General features: G+C 44.7%; 1 protein-coding gene across 1 annotated transcript in view; it reads right to left on the bottom strand.

Annotated features, from left to right (window-relative positions):
- LOC124039879 (unconventional myosin-Id) overlaps window positions 1-15,274 on the bottom strand; it is a 183,225-nt gene that overhangs the window by 137,281 nt on the left and 30,670 nt on the right. The window contains exons 4-11 of the mRNA XM_046356386.1: window positions 10,685-10,850; window positions 10,534-10,587; window positions 9,992-10,087; window positions 8,997-9,113; window positions 8,495-8,698; window positions 8,008-8,153; window positions 7,698-7,812; window positions 7,352-7,522 (exon numbers count right to left, since the gene is read on the bottom strand). Coding sequence (XP_046212342.1) covers window positions 7,352-7,522; window positions 7,698-7,812; window positions 8,008-8,153; window positions 8,495-8,698; window positions 8,997-9,113; window positions 9,992-10,087; window positions 10,534-10,587; window positions 10,685-10,850 — 1,069 coding nt within the window. The remainder of the gene's footprint in view (window positions 1-7,351; window positions 7,523-7,697; window positions 7,813-8,007; window positions 8,154-8,494; window positions 8,699-8,996; window positions 9,114-9,991; window positions 10,088-10,533; window positions 10,588-10,684; window positions 10,851-15,274) is intronic.

Raw genomic sequence — 15,274 nt, 5'->3', positions numbered from 1 at the left:
CAGGCAGAAATTAGAGCTAGAAGGACGAGGTTGCAGGATGTATAGTGGGGGGGGGGGGGGGGGGTACAATGATATAGAGCCTCCTCTAAGCCATTGGGACAGCCAGAGTGTTATATAAAAGAGGGACATCAAAGAAAGAGAGTGCCGAAGTGGATGAGTCATCGAGTGGAGAACACACACACACACACACACACACACACACACACACACACACACACACACACACACACACACACACACACACACACACACACACACAGGAAGAAGAGAGAAGGGAAGTCCCTGAAGACTGGAATGAGGATGTTGCTAACGAGAACACCTGACAGGCCGAAAACCGTGGAGGAAAATATACAAATCTCTATACTGTGTAAATCTGTGTGAACGCATTCAAATTCCCATTCAAAGCCTTGGAAATGAATGGGAATGGCCATCGCAGAAATACTTCAGTCGTACTGTGATAGGGAATTGATCCATGAAGGGCCCTGTGCTCTATACAGGCCAGTGCAGCCAGCCAGTCAAACAGACAGTGATCCTGGCAGCTAGACACACAAACACACAGCCAGACAGACGGAGGCCACCTTGTCCTCATCTGCCACAATACGTCCCCCTCCACAGACACTACCAGCTATGCTATTGCCACATCTCTCTCCGTGCCTGCCTCACTCTTCATCCAGTCTAATGCACATTTCAGATGAGAAAGAGGGGTGGGGTGGGGGGGGCTTTAGAGAGAGGGAGAAAATAAAGAGAAAGGGAAATTAAAGAGAAGGACAGAGCTACGTTTGGGATGAGGTGACGGGGACAAAGAGGTAATGAGAGAGTTACAAGGGGAGACGGAGCAGGAGAGAGACAGAAATGAGAATGGAGAAGATGGAGACAATGTTTTGAACAAGGGGGGGGTTGGTTGGGTTCTTGACAGGTAGAGAAAGGACAGATGGAGCATTTAAGGCAGCAGGTGGCGCCACAACAGGTTCAGAACAGACCTATTGTGTGGATTACAGTCTGTATACAGGACTGGAAACCTTGGTATTAGTTCCCTTGTCTTTCGGCCACGGCGCTCTTGGGTCTTTTAGTTCCACATTCATTATTTTGAAGAAGACACCTGTCCACAAAAGCACTGAACATTCTTCGATTTAAAACGTCTACAATCATGTTGGCCTGTAATAATCCAACTCGGATTTTCTCTTGTCACACGAGTCCAATAGCCTCGTGTAAATGTGAACAGCTTTATAGCAGAGACCACCCTGATCACCTTAACACCTGCTGTCCCTCATCCTCCTGCCCAAACCTTGCCCTCCCTCCAGCACCACCCCTCTGTCACTTCCACCTGCCATCATGTTCACCACCAGGGCCTCTCAGTCTCGCCTGCTAACTAAGCTGGCACCTGCAGGGCACACGTGCCACGCCGGCCAACTGACTTGCTCCAAACCGGTCATTCACTCACCACAGGAGCCAATCATTACTTCATTCTCTAAAAACAGAAACGTCAACAGAGACTAAGCACCCACTTCGAGGAGAAGTTCAAAAAGTGACATCAAGAATATGCTGCATTGAGAAGGTAAAAAGCCTGTGTTGGAACCGGAAGCGCTTGTTTGAAAGGTTTCTCGTAGACATGCATGAAACCACTCTGGACGTACCTCTTTCCTGCCCCCCCCCCCACTGTCCTTGTGTTGTATTGTAATGTAAATACATTAGAGCTAATGAACAGCAGGACCACGTTATTAGCATCTCCACCACATGGTGCATGAAAGGGTAATCACTTTTGGGCAGCCTGCCGCTGCTGCTGCATGAATTCGCATGCATACAGGCACACACACACACACACACATCCTATGCTGCGACTGTACAGGGCATGTGCAGAGACTGCAAATAGTAGGATCAGAGGGTAGACGGTAAAGAGAAAAGGGGGACAGTGGGAGAGGAGAGAGAGTGTGTGTGTGTGTGTGTGTGTGTGTGTGTGTGTGTGTGTGTGTGTGTGTGTGTGTGTGTGTGTGTGTGTGTGTGTGTGTGTGTGTGTGTATGATAGTAGGGAGAGAGAGAGCGAGAAAGAGGTGGAAATGAAGAGGGAGTGATAGAGGGAGAGAGAGCAAGGGAGGGGTGGGTAGAGGCTGCCATGACGACCGCTCCCAGCAGGAAGGCCTGTGTCAGCAAATAGTTCACAGTGTAAAAAATTATTTTTAAAAACATCTGGGAGGATCAAAGCGGCCTGGAGAAGGAAAGCAGACGACAACAAGTCCTACGTGTGGCAGAGGACCAGGACCCATGCAAAGGTGGTAGAAAAGTTGCCCTTAAAACTATTCATTCTCAGCCTTCCGACATGGTATTAAAGGGGTACAACCTCATAAAGTGCAGAAGAGAAGGCACATGAGTCAGAGAGGAAATTGGGAGGATCGAGTATGGTATCGAGTATGGTATCGAGTATGGTATCGAGTATGGTATCGACACAGATAGTTCTTGAAGAAGCAGGGAAGTTTCCCTGAACTTTTATCGAGCAAGAACAATTGCAGTCCTGTTTAAACGGGTCTTCAAAGGTTCTATTATACAGTTGTCAGTAACCCGTCTCACACTATGAAGGCAAGACCCACAACTTCCTGGCCCATCACAGTCCCATTATATACAGTTGTCAGTAACCCGTCTCACACTATGAAGGCAAGACCCACAACTTCCTGGCCCATCACAGTCCCATTATATACAGTTGTCAGTAACCCGTCTCACACTATGAAGGCAAGACCCACAACTTCCTGGCCCATCACAGTCCCATTATATACAGTTGTCAGTAACCCGTCTCACACTATGAAGGCAAGACCCACAACTTCCTGGCCCATCACAGTCCCATTATATACAGTTGTCAGTAACCCGTCTCACACTATGAAGGCAAGACCCACAACTTCCTGGCCCATCACAGTCCCATTATATACAGTTGTCAGTAACCACTACCGTCTCACACTATGAAGGCAAGACCCACAACTTCCTGGCCCATCACAGTCCCATTATATACAGTTGTCAGTAACCCGTCTCACACTATGAAGGCAAGACCCACAACTTCCTGGCCCATCACAGTCCCATTATATACGGTTGTCAGCAACCACTACCGTCTCACACTATGAAGGCAAGACCCACAACTTCCTGGCCCATCACAGTCCCATTATATACAGTTGTCAGTAACCCGTCTCACACTATGAAGGCAAGACCCACAACTTCCTGGCCCATCACAGTCCCATTATATACAGTTGTCAGTAACCACTACCGTCTCACACTATGAAGGCAAGACCCACAACTTCCTGGCCCATCACAGTCCCATTATATACAGTTGTCAGTAACCCGTCTCACACTATGAAGGCAAGACCCACAACTTCCTGGCCCATCACAGTCCCATTATATACGGTTGTCAGCAACCACTACCGTCTCACACTATGAAGGCAAGACCCACAACTTCCTGGCCCATCACAGTCCCATTATATACAGTTGTCAGTAACCCGTCTCACACTATGAAGGCAAGACCCACAACTTCCTGGCCCATCACAGTCCCATTATATACGGTTGTCAGCAACCACTACCGTCTCACACTATGAAGGCAAGACCCACAACTTCCTGGCCCATCACAGTCCCATTATATACAGTATCAATTACATCCAGTAGTTTTATCAAACACAGCTCCACCGCTTCAAACACCCCCTTGATTAATATCTAACAGCCCTAACAGGACTGGAAACCCAATAACAGGGATTTTTCTTAAAGGGATGTTTTCACCAGACACTCAGAGCAATAACATAGCGACTAGATCTGGAGGAGTTTTTGAAGCAAAGAGGCGCCTGAAGATGCCGCCACTGATCAAGACGCTGCTTCGTTTCCACCCTCTCGCTCTCTGATCTGGAGTGTGAGGTCTTTGCCAACAGTGTGTGTGTGTTGTGAGAGTTATTACAGGGCGACAGTCAGCCAGGAGAACACAGAGAAACCTTGGTGTCTAGCAGCTCCAGGACTTGTCCTTTATAGAAAGGAGGGTGAGGACATTAGTGCTGACAGACAGTGCGGCTCCTATTACAGGCTAATCGAATACGACAGCGCCGCTTCTCTCACTCTCCTCCCTTTTTCTCACTCCCCCGCTCTCTCTCGCACACATCCCTCATTTGGCCTTTTTTCACTCCCTCGCTCGGTCCCGCTCAATCTCTTCCTCATCCCATCTTTACCTCCCCCTCATTCCCTTTCACACTTCCAATTTCCACACTCACTTTGGAAGATTCCCGACAAGAACTGCAATGTTTAAAAAATAAACTGCCTGAGGTCTTTCAGGCCCGAAGAGTCTGAGTCACTTTGAAACTGGCAGCCATAAACATTTCAAAACCTTCCAATCAGAGCTGCTTCTAGAGTACGGGGAGTGAGGTGAGGGGAATCTGTGAATCAAAAAAAAGATGGGTCCCTCCAATGCACCAGGGATGAGCCTCGGAGCATTCTCTGCTATGCTGCAATAACGTCATGCTCCCGCATTAAATCAAACTTTTAAAAGTAACATTTGAGTTTATTATTATTTTTTTTTACTGATAACAGTATCAGGAGTCAAGCATCTTTAAGTAGAAGTTCCTGTATTGTTACAGAATTTAGTTACGGTGTCCAACCATATTGTAGATGATAGCATAAGTACATTACAGGAACAGACGTCCACATCATCATACTCACGTGGCACCAGCATTCTAATCTACTTTACCTTCAACTTCTCTAGTTAAATAAAGGTTACGTTGATTATATATTTTTTTATTCTCTCATTGTCTGCCTATCAATCTTCTCCGCCGGAGCCTATGGGGACTCTGTGTCGCGCTAGGTGTTTTATCTCTGCACAGGGCAGTGCACACACACAGAGTATGATAGCCACCTGCCTGCCAGTCCTCTAGGCCTCAGCCTTGAGCTAATCTATGACTTGGTCGATGACTAGATGAATGACATATAGATTTAATCGATGTATTCACCTGAGGGGGAATGCAGTCAACAGTGCTTTCGGAAAGTATTCAGTCCCCTGGACTTCTCCCACATTTTCCACATGCAAAGTACAACGATATCCTTGATGAAAACCTGCTCCAGAGCGCTCAGGATGAAGGTTCACCTTCCAACAGGACAACAACCCTAAGCACACAGCCAAGACAACGCAGGAGTGGCTATGGGACAACTCTCAATGTCCTTGAATAGCCCAGCCAGAGCCCAAAATACAGGTGTGCCAAGCTTGTCGTGTCATACCCAAGAAGACTTGATGCTGTAATCGCTGCCAAAGTACTAAGTAAAGGATCTGAATACTTAAGTACATCTGATATTTAGTTTATTTTTATTGTAATAAATTTGCACAATTTTCAAAAAAAACTATTTTTTTTTTGTCATTTTGGGGAATTGTGTGTAGATTGGTTAGTGGGGGAAAAAAGCAATTTAATCCATTTTAGAATAAGGCTGTAACTTAACGAAATGTGTAAAAAGTCAAGGGGTGTGAATACTTCCCGAAGGCACTGTAGAACATCACCCACTGGACTGAATGAGACCGTGGCTAGTAGCATTGCCTAAGGAACCATCTTTACAGGGTACAAGACAGCAACAGCCAGGATGATGACACGTAACACTGATTCTAAGATGTTGGAGGGAAAAACAACCTGGATGTCAGTGACACGGCCTCTATCTTTACCGGGCACCCTTTCCCTCCCCTCCATCTGAATATCTGTTTCTCTTGCTATGATCCTCAGTCTCTTCTCTTCTCCCACTCTCTGTAACACCCATGCCAGAGCAGCAAGACGCCAGGTCCATTGACTCTCATTGGCTGCCAGTGACATCACCGAGAGCAAAGTGTCGACTCAGATAGCCCAGCACTCGTTTCTGACGCCTGTTGCCCTCTTGTGGTCCACTGAGTGAAATACTACCATGTAAAATGCAGCCATCTAACCTGTTAAATATCCTAGAGTGGATTTCCGCTGCCCGGCAGAAATCTAATTAGCATAATAAAAACTATCCCCATCAAAATCCATCAGTTTAAGCTATAAATATATAAAACATTTGGGGAGATGCATCTCAATCCACAGCAGCCGCTGATGTTGCACTTCTGTATCTGTGGTGAAAGGTGACAGAGCGATGTTTGTCAAACCATGGGACATCCTGAAAATTGGTTCTCTCACTAAATTGTTTGTAGCATCCGAACGCGACTCGTCTGACAGCGGTACAGCTGATCTGACAACTTCTGTCTGTAGCATCCGAACCGTTTGGGCTGGTGAGACTCTTACAAACATGTTGGTTGTTTTGCTCTAGGATGCACCACAAGACTCGTCTGAAGGTCCCCCGGTACCAGTATTTATTTATTTAAGTGCAGTATATATGGGAATAGTTAAGTGCCAAAAATAAGAGGTTAAATACATGTTTAAATAAAATAAAAAAATATATTTTTTAAGGTTTCCTGATCTTTCTTATATTGCTCAGATATAGGACAGACACTTCAGAACAAACTTCCTTTCGATTTTTTTCTGGAGTATCTATTGTTCCATGTAGAGAATCTGTTATTCAATGAGTTTGAATGGGCTAATAGCAGTAGGGACAAATTCAAATCATTTTTTAATGGGTCTTAAAATAAAAAATGTCATATCTAAATTATTCTTGTTATGACCTTCTTAAAACAATTCCATATGTTTTCTTAGTCTGGATGATGTACAATGGCTGTAATGCCAATTTGACTTTAGTGTTTTATATATATTTCCACACTATGAGGTTGCAATAATACTGTGAAATTGTGAATATGATGATAATGCCCTTTTAGTGTAATAGTTGTTCAAAAGAATGCCTGAATTTTTGCTTTTTTTGGTGGGATTGAGTTTTGGCCAACGTGGTGACATCACCATGTGGTAAATTAGTTAATAGACCAATAAGAAAGTGTTTCAATCATCTCTGCCAATTTTCAGTTTTTCCCTCTCTCCGCTCAGACCACTCCCAGACAGTCATAGCAAAATTCTTGCCTGAGAAATTACTCTTTGTTAAGAAGCTATTTATGTTTCTTTTTGACCATGTTAATTGAAAACAATCATAGTATTGCACTTAATGTTACACAGAAATGATTTCATATCGAGATTAAAAAGCTGCGTTGGACCTTTAAACAGCATTTGATGGAGCCGATCATTTAAACTAACAAAAGTATACAGTCCTCAGTCTTGTCTTATGTTTCAAAATCACTGGGCTAGGTTGTTGGGCTAATAGAATTACTTAGGTAATCGCTGGGAACAAGCCTCTAACATATCCATGTGTCCACATTGTACAGGTATATTTCCACTTTCAATTCAGTCAACGAATTAAAATTCAATTCATGAATTGAAAATGATGTCCAAATTGTTTTTCAACGCACCTTGCGGCTGGTGTAGTGGGCGTGCTTGGCCAGCTTGCTGTTGAGTCCCTGTAAGAAGACCTCGTCGGTGACTTTGCCCACGGTCATACAGGCCTCGTCCAGCACAGAGAAGATGCCCTTGTGTTGCAGCTCCACCAGGTCCACAATGATCTGGTTGTTGAAGTAGTCAATCTACGCCCAGGTACAGAGAGAAAACAGGGGATCGGTATATCATTACAACCAGCATAGGGAGTAAGACGTTCCTAATAGTCATAATCAATGGAAGGAAAATGACTTGACGCAAATTGACCATGCTGTTGGAGGCAATACAAGACATGAGTGGAGTGGAACCAAGATGTGGCCTTACGTGTTTCCAGGGGATTCCCTCGCGCTGATACTCTTCCTGTTCCTGCCTCAGCACAAGCTGAATGAAGAGCTGCTGCAGCTTCTCGTTGCAATAGTTGATACAGAACTGCTCAAAGCTGACAGACAGACAGACAGACCAGGGAAGGAGAGGGTGAGTGAATGGCTGTGACCCTAGGTTTAATACTCGTGTTACATACAAGTGTCATGACAGAGAGATTGTGTATAAAATCAGTATATTTCATATTGATGTAGAGATTCTACACTGAAATACATTCAATATTGAATTATTTATAGCGGACATGTCTCCTAACCTGTTGTTCTGAAAGATCTCAAAGCCGTAGATGTCCAGCACTCCGATGACCGTGTTCTTCCCGTGGACTTTGGCGTCATAGTTCTTCACTTCAATGACATCATTGATCCTTCCCACGATCCAACAGAACATTCTTTCGTACATAGCCTGTGGGTCACACGCCCCAACACCAAGAGAGACAACAGTAGATAAAGATCACATGAGAGACAGCAGGGTGCTATAGGTCAGCTACCTACCCTGGCTGCTATTTTACCCAAAAGCCTTCAAAATAATACCCTGGCTACTTTAAAAACTGGTTAGGCCTACCACATCTAACATTGGGGCCCATTTCACAATCCCTTTTTGAGGATTAGCACTACCATTGAGAGTTAGCGTTCGCTGCTGTGAAGCGTCCAACATAGCGTGCCAGCATTAGCTAGCTTAGCTAAGAGTCAGCATTTTGACAGTTAACTGTTAATCAGTTAACGTAGCGTACTAGCATTAGCTACCTTGGCCAAGGCATCCCGGCCGTAACTGGCCTCCTGGGTCGTGTGCTGCTTGTCGATGACGTCACGGCCGGTGGCAACAGTGCGGTAGAGCAAGGCCTTTCCCACATTCTCCTCCTTAGTGGCCAGCAGGACCCCGATCACCGCCACCACCTTGGAATTCTCAATCAGCGTTGTGTCGCCGTCCACACCAAACATCAGGTTCCCCTGGGAGAGGTCACATGGAGATAAATACAGGAATACAAGGAACTTACCTGTAAACTAAAGAGACTAGGTGGAGTGATCGCATTGGAGCAAAGGGTAGGGGAATAGGACAAATAAGGGCAGGACTGTTTCAATTCAAACCTGTTCCATTTTAAAAAGGGACACTGGGCACACAACAGGGAGGCACCCCTCAGTATATGATGTTGTCATATTACTGAGTATACCTTTAACCCCGTTTAATTTGAACCTATGCTAAACCCTGCTGGAAGGCCAAGAGTTAGGAGTTAATATGGGGTATTACCAGGTGCAGGATAGTGGCCAGGACCTTGTAAACAGTCTGGATTTCATCTGGTGTGAAGCCGATCACCTTCATGGCATCCGCCACAGCTTTGAAATCAGCACCGTCGTTAATGGACGACTGTGGCGGGGAGAAAGAAGGGACGGAATGGATGAGTGGGACAATCAAACTGGAAACAATAGGAACGTTTCTGTTCCCTTCACACAAAACACGTTCAACTGTGTCAATTTTGAAGTAAAATTTAGTCCAAAAATGATTTACTTGACACATACTTTTCACTAGTCTGTAACACCGGCCAAATACTGTACACCACTTCCTCACTTTGGCAAGTATGAGTTTATTCATGACATGTTCCTACTCCCAGAAGCCAAAGTCATAAAGTAGGAGTGACAAGATGACCACAAATATCTTTAAGACAGGATGGTGTGAGCATCAACCGAGGACTGTTTCTATAAAAATGGGAGCATTGCACACCATGTACAAACCACTTCAGCTGTTTTGGCCTTGCTCTGTTCCATGACGTCACATTGTTTGTTATACAACTTTGTTTTGTTCCTACTTATTAAACTGCAAGTGCAGAGACAGCAGAACGGAGATGCTTGCTGGCGTGTGTTAACAGCTGGAATTATACGGCTCCCAAAAACTTCAAAAGGCTTGTTTTAGAGGGACGGACACTCAAAACCATGACATCACTGGCCCCTTTGGATATTCGTAAGGAATATATCACTTTGAATTCATGCAATAGTTGCACATTTTGTTACGCAACACAAAAGCATCAGTTGTAAACACAGCTGCTCACGTGATCAGAAATTCAAAACAACCGTGCACATCTGCTGAGCATCGGCTTGCGTTTGATTTATTCCTGTAAAAATAAACAGTGTTACCAAATAAACTCAGCATTAGTGACATTCTCGGTCTAAAACGTGAGAAATAAAAAGTTACATTTTGTGATTATTTAAACAAAGGGTCAAAGCGGATATACTTCTGTGGTAACCTACCTTGACCTGGCCTCCTACTTTGATGTAGCTGTAGGCCGTGGGGTCCTTCGAGACGTGGAGGGAACGCAAGAGGGACTCAGAACCCCCTTTAACCATCTGAAGAGAACAAAGAAAGAGCGAGAGAGAAAGAGAAGACACAGAGTCAGTAGTGACACATGTCGGAGACTGTTCAGAATTTACATTCTAAACCATTTCATTTCAAATGGTGCGGTGAGTCATACAGTATGTAACTCCACAATATGGAGCAAAGGTCTAGATCAATAATGTGTCCTGACCAATGGAGGGTGAAGTAGCTTGAGAATGGGGGAGTTTATGGAGTGAGAAAGATTCATGTTTATTTGAGGAGTTAAATCGGGTGAAAGGATGGATATTTCTAAATAGCAGGATAGAGTTGTAACACCTTTGATATCACCAAGCCTGTATGATCAACACAGTCACAGACCCACGGCCCATCTGGTCTGTATACCAGCTCATGGTGGCATCAGTCTGGCATGTAATACACACGCACATCTATACTCCCACACACACACACACACACACACCTGGTAGAATGAGTGAAAGCTTCTCTCCCCTTCTTGCTGGAAGATGACTCTGGACTACAAGAGAAACAGATGGTTTGAGTCAGACCGAGTGAAACATAATTGACCATTTATTCATAACAGGTGATCTCACTGCTCCCCCAGTGCCCCCTACCTTCTCCAGCAGGTAGTTGTTGATGTGTCCCCCGATGGGATCTCCCTTGAAGTCGAAGTTGATGTCCATGTACTTGCCGAAGCGACTGGAGTTGTCGTTGCGGTTGGTCTTGGCATTGCCAAAGGCCTCCAGGACGCAGTTGGATTTCAGCAGCATGTTTTTCACCCTGGAGAGAGAGGCAACACATCGTTTAAAGTACTACTAACAGCTCCCCTGGCTCCTATTACCTATTACGCAGCTGATTCTCGGCCCATAGAGATCAACAAACAATAAGGTGGCCAAAAGCGAATGATCGGACTAAATACAGTAGTGTGAGCTAGAGTCGCAGCCGGAATCCGTAGCGGTGAAAACTGCCACGTCCGTTTGCGATATTACAACATCAAAGATGTTACTTCAAACAACGAACACAGTCCCCCCCCCCTCTGACAACCTTGCACACGCAGTAGAAAAGCAGAGTAGGTTTACCACAATGCTGGGTGCTCCTCTGCTCCATTTCATAAACAAAACAAAAAACAATAACAAAATGAGCCTGGGGTGACCGGTGGCGCTGTTTCACCTTATGTGGCTCTCAACTTTAAGATTAAAGTCTTTCATTTCACATTGATTCAGTAGTAGGGTCATTACTCACTCAAATCCGAGAGTCTGTCATTTATGGGGCCCATCCGGGTCTGGACATGTTTATAGTTGTTTGAAATGTCTTTTATCTGCAAGTTCTTTCGCAGAAGTATACCACAACTCTACTTAACACAAAGACTGCTTTGGCACTGATGATTGATGCTGTGTCGTGCTAGGTCAGAACACAGGCTCCTCACCCATACACTGTGCTGCATGGCTGTCATGGCCCACACACACACACACACACACACACACACACACACACACACACACACACACACACACACACACACACACACACACACACACACACACGACAAAGCCTGCTGTGGCTCTCGCATAAATCTGAGCTCCATACAGACTGTAGCGTTTCCTGACTGATAGGGCAGACCTTAGAGGGCAGAACTGTGAGAGTTGTGGGTTAGTATTGACTTTAAAAAACACAAAAATACAGTTTCTCAGTTAAATGGCTACAGGGAATATGTAGTGGGTCAGACGCAATATATTCAGCACCAAAATGCTATAAACAGGGGTGACAGGTACCCTAGTGGTTAGAGCATTGGGCTAGTAACCGAAAAGGTTGCTAGATCGAATCCCTGAGCTGACAAGGCCTCCAGAACAAGGCAGTTAACCCACTGTTCCTAGGCAGTCATTGTAAATGAGAATTTGTTCTTAACTGGCTTGCCTGGTAAAAAAAAAAAAAAAACAGCCCTTGGTCAGGAAGGTGACCAAAAACCCGATGGTCGCTCCAGAGTTCGCCTGTGGACATGGAGAACTTTTAAAAGAGGGACAACTATCTCTGCAGCACTCCACCAAATCAGGCCTTTATGGTGGAGCGGCCAGATGGAAGCCACTCCTCAGTAAAATGCACATGAAGCCTGCTTGGAATCTGCCAAAAGGCACCTAAAGGAGTGTCAGAACATGAGAAACAAGATTCTCTGGCCTGATGAAACCAAGACTGAACTCTTTGGCCTGCATGCCAAGCATCACGTCTGGAGGAAACCTGGCATCATGCCTACGGGGAAGCAAGGTGGTGTCAGCATCATGCTGTGGGGATGTTTTTCAGTGGCAGGGACTGGGAGACTAGTCAGGATCGAGGGAAAGATGAACGAAGCAAAGTACAGAGAGATCCTTGATGAAAACCTGCTCCAGAGCATTCAGGACCTGACTGGGATGACGGTCGTCTTCCAACAGGACAACGACCCTAAGAACACAACCAAGACAACACAGGAGTGGCTTCGGGACAAGTGTCTGAATATCCTTGAGTGGCCCAGCCAGAGACCAGACTTGAACATCTCTGGAGAGAACTGAACAAAGCTGTGCAGCAACACTCCCCATCAAATCTGACAGAACTTGAGAGGATGTTCAGAGAAGAATGGGAGAAACGCCCCAAATACAGGTGTGCCAAGCTTGTAGCGTCATACCCAAGAAGACTTGAGTCAGTAATCGCTGCCAAAGGTGCTTCAACAAAGTACCGAGTAAAGGGTCTGAATACTTACGGAAAATGTGATATTTTAAAAGGTTTTTTTATTTTCAAGATAATTGTCATTATGGGGTATCGTGTGTAGATTGAGGATTAAAAAAGTAACGTAACAAAATGTGGAAAAATTTGAGGGGTCTGAATACTTTCCGAATACACTGTATATACATGCAGGGTAGTAATGTTATGAGTTGGAATTATGGTTCATTGTTTAGCAAACAAAAGACACCACTGTACAAGTAAACATTTCACTGTACGGTTTACACCTTCTGTATCCTGTGCATGTGACACATTTTGACTGGCTGCATCACTGCTTGGTATGGCAATAGTACCGTCCTTGATCGCGTAGCGCGGACAGCCCAGTACTTCACTGCTTGGTATGGCAATAGTACAGACCTCGATCGCGTGGCGCTACAGAGGGTGGCGCAGACAGCCCAGTGCATCACTGCTGCTGAGCTCTATGCCATCCAGGACCTCTATATCAGGCGGTATGAAAAGAAAGTCCGGAACATCGTTAAAGACTCCAACCACCCAAGCCATATATTTTCTCTGCTGCCGCATGGCAAGAGTTACCGGTGCATCAAGACTGGACACCAACAGGCTCTTGAAAAGCTTCTATCCCCAAGTAATACAACTGATAAATAGCTAACAAAATAGCTACACAGTCTGACTTAACCTTACGTTTTTATTGACCTTTTATTTCAATTTTTGCTCTGTCTCTATGGACCCTCACAGGGCCCTACACACTCACACATACTGTCACTCCAACACACACACAAGCACTCATTCCATTTTCTCACTCACACATAATATTCACATTTTTTTCCCCTCATTTTGTCTGTCATAGTTGAAGTGTACCTATGATGAAAATTACAGGCCTCTCATCTTTTTAAGTGGGAGAACTTGCACAATTGGTGGCTGACTAAATACTTTTTTGCCCCACTGTACATTGTAACTGACTCTACACACATACAGGCTGCTGCTACTAGGTGTATCTTATTGCCTTGTCCCCTTACCCATATACAGCTGAAGTCGGAAGTTTACAAACACCTTAGCCAAATACATTTAAACTCAGTTTTTCGCAATTCCTGACATGTAATCCAAGTGAAAATTTCCTGGCTAAGGTCAGTTAGGATCACAACTTCATTTTAAGAATGTGAAATGTCAGAATAATAGTAGAGAGAATGATTTATTTCAGCTTTTATTTTTTTCATCACATTTCCAGTGGGTCAAAAGTTTACATACACTAAAGTATTTGGTAGCATTGACTTTAAACTGATTAACTTGGGTCAAACGTTTTAGGTAGCCTTCCATAAGCTTCCCACAATAATTTGGGTGAATTTTGGCCCATTCCTCCTGTCAGAGCTGGTGTAACTGAGTCAGGTTTGTAGGCCTCCTTGCTCGCCCACGCCTTTTCAGTTCTGATGCTGCCACCCCCGTGCTTCATGGTTGGGATGGTGTTCTTCAGCTTGCAAGCATCCCCCTTTTTCCTCCAAACACAACAATGGTCAATATGGCCAAACAGTTCAAGTTTTGTTTCATCAGACCGGAGGACATTTCTCCAAAAAGTACGATCATTGTCCTCATGTGCAGCTAAAAAAACGTAGTCTGGCTTTTTTTAATGGCGGTTTTGGAGCAGTGACTTCTTCCTTGCAGAGCGGCCTTTCAGGTTATGTCGATATCCACAGTAAAATGAGTCCTATATAGATACTTATGTACCCGTTTCCACCAGCATCTTCACAAGGTCCTTTTCTGTTGTTCTGGGATTGATTTGCACTTTTCGCACCAAAGTACGTTCTCTAGGAGACAGAACGCGTTTCCTTCCTTAGCGGTATGACAGCTGCGTGGTCCCATGATGGTTATATTACAACTAATTGCCCACAAACGGATGAATTCCATAGCTTGCTAAACAGAGGCACTGCCCCTTACCACCACAGGCTTGATCTTGGAACACAGATTAACTTGGTGAATGGTAGTGATATTTAACCACGGGGTGGCCAATCTTATCTTCAGTCAGCTTTGCGAATCCTTTTGGTTTCCCCACCATAGCGGGGGCACGGTCAGTTGTATGAGCGAATATGTTTTTAATAAAACATCTTCCCCTTTAGTAGTACCGGGAATGGGTTTGAGCTCCTCACGTACCTGCTGTGAGTCACAGTATCTTGCAACAACTGCCAGACGTGGAATCTCATTCACATCCACACTAAACACAGGTGCATCTTTTAACTCTTACAGTGTGCCGCTCCATTATATGCAGACACAGACATGCCTTCTTTCTTTGAGATGATTGTGTCTTTGTGAGGCAATCCATCAAATAAAACCTGCAAACTTCCGAGGAAAGCCTCCTTGATATATTCCCCATTTAGAAAATGGTTTTCCATGTTTAGGAATGCACTGTGCAACTTTATAGCTCCCCTCTGCAGCTTGATTTTTAATGTAGATTTGATGTAAATCATGTAGATTTGTAAACCCACCGATTTGCTTTTCATACCTGG

Source organism: Oncorhynchus gorbuscha, linkage group LG07, assembly GCF_021184085.1.
Source record: "Oncorhynchus gorbuscha isolate QuinsamMale2020 ecotype Even-year linkage group LG07, OgorEven_v1.0, whole genome shotgun sequence".
Taxonomy (NCBI): domain Eukaryota; kingdom Metazoa; phylum Chordata; class Actinopteri; order Salmoniformes; family Salmonidae; genus Oncorhynchus; species Oncorhynchus gorbuscha.
The sequence above is the reverse complement of the archived record's forward strand: the minus strand, read 5'-3'. Positions and strand labels throughout refer to the sequence as shown.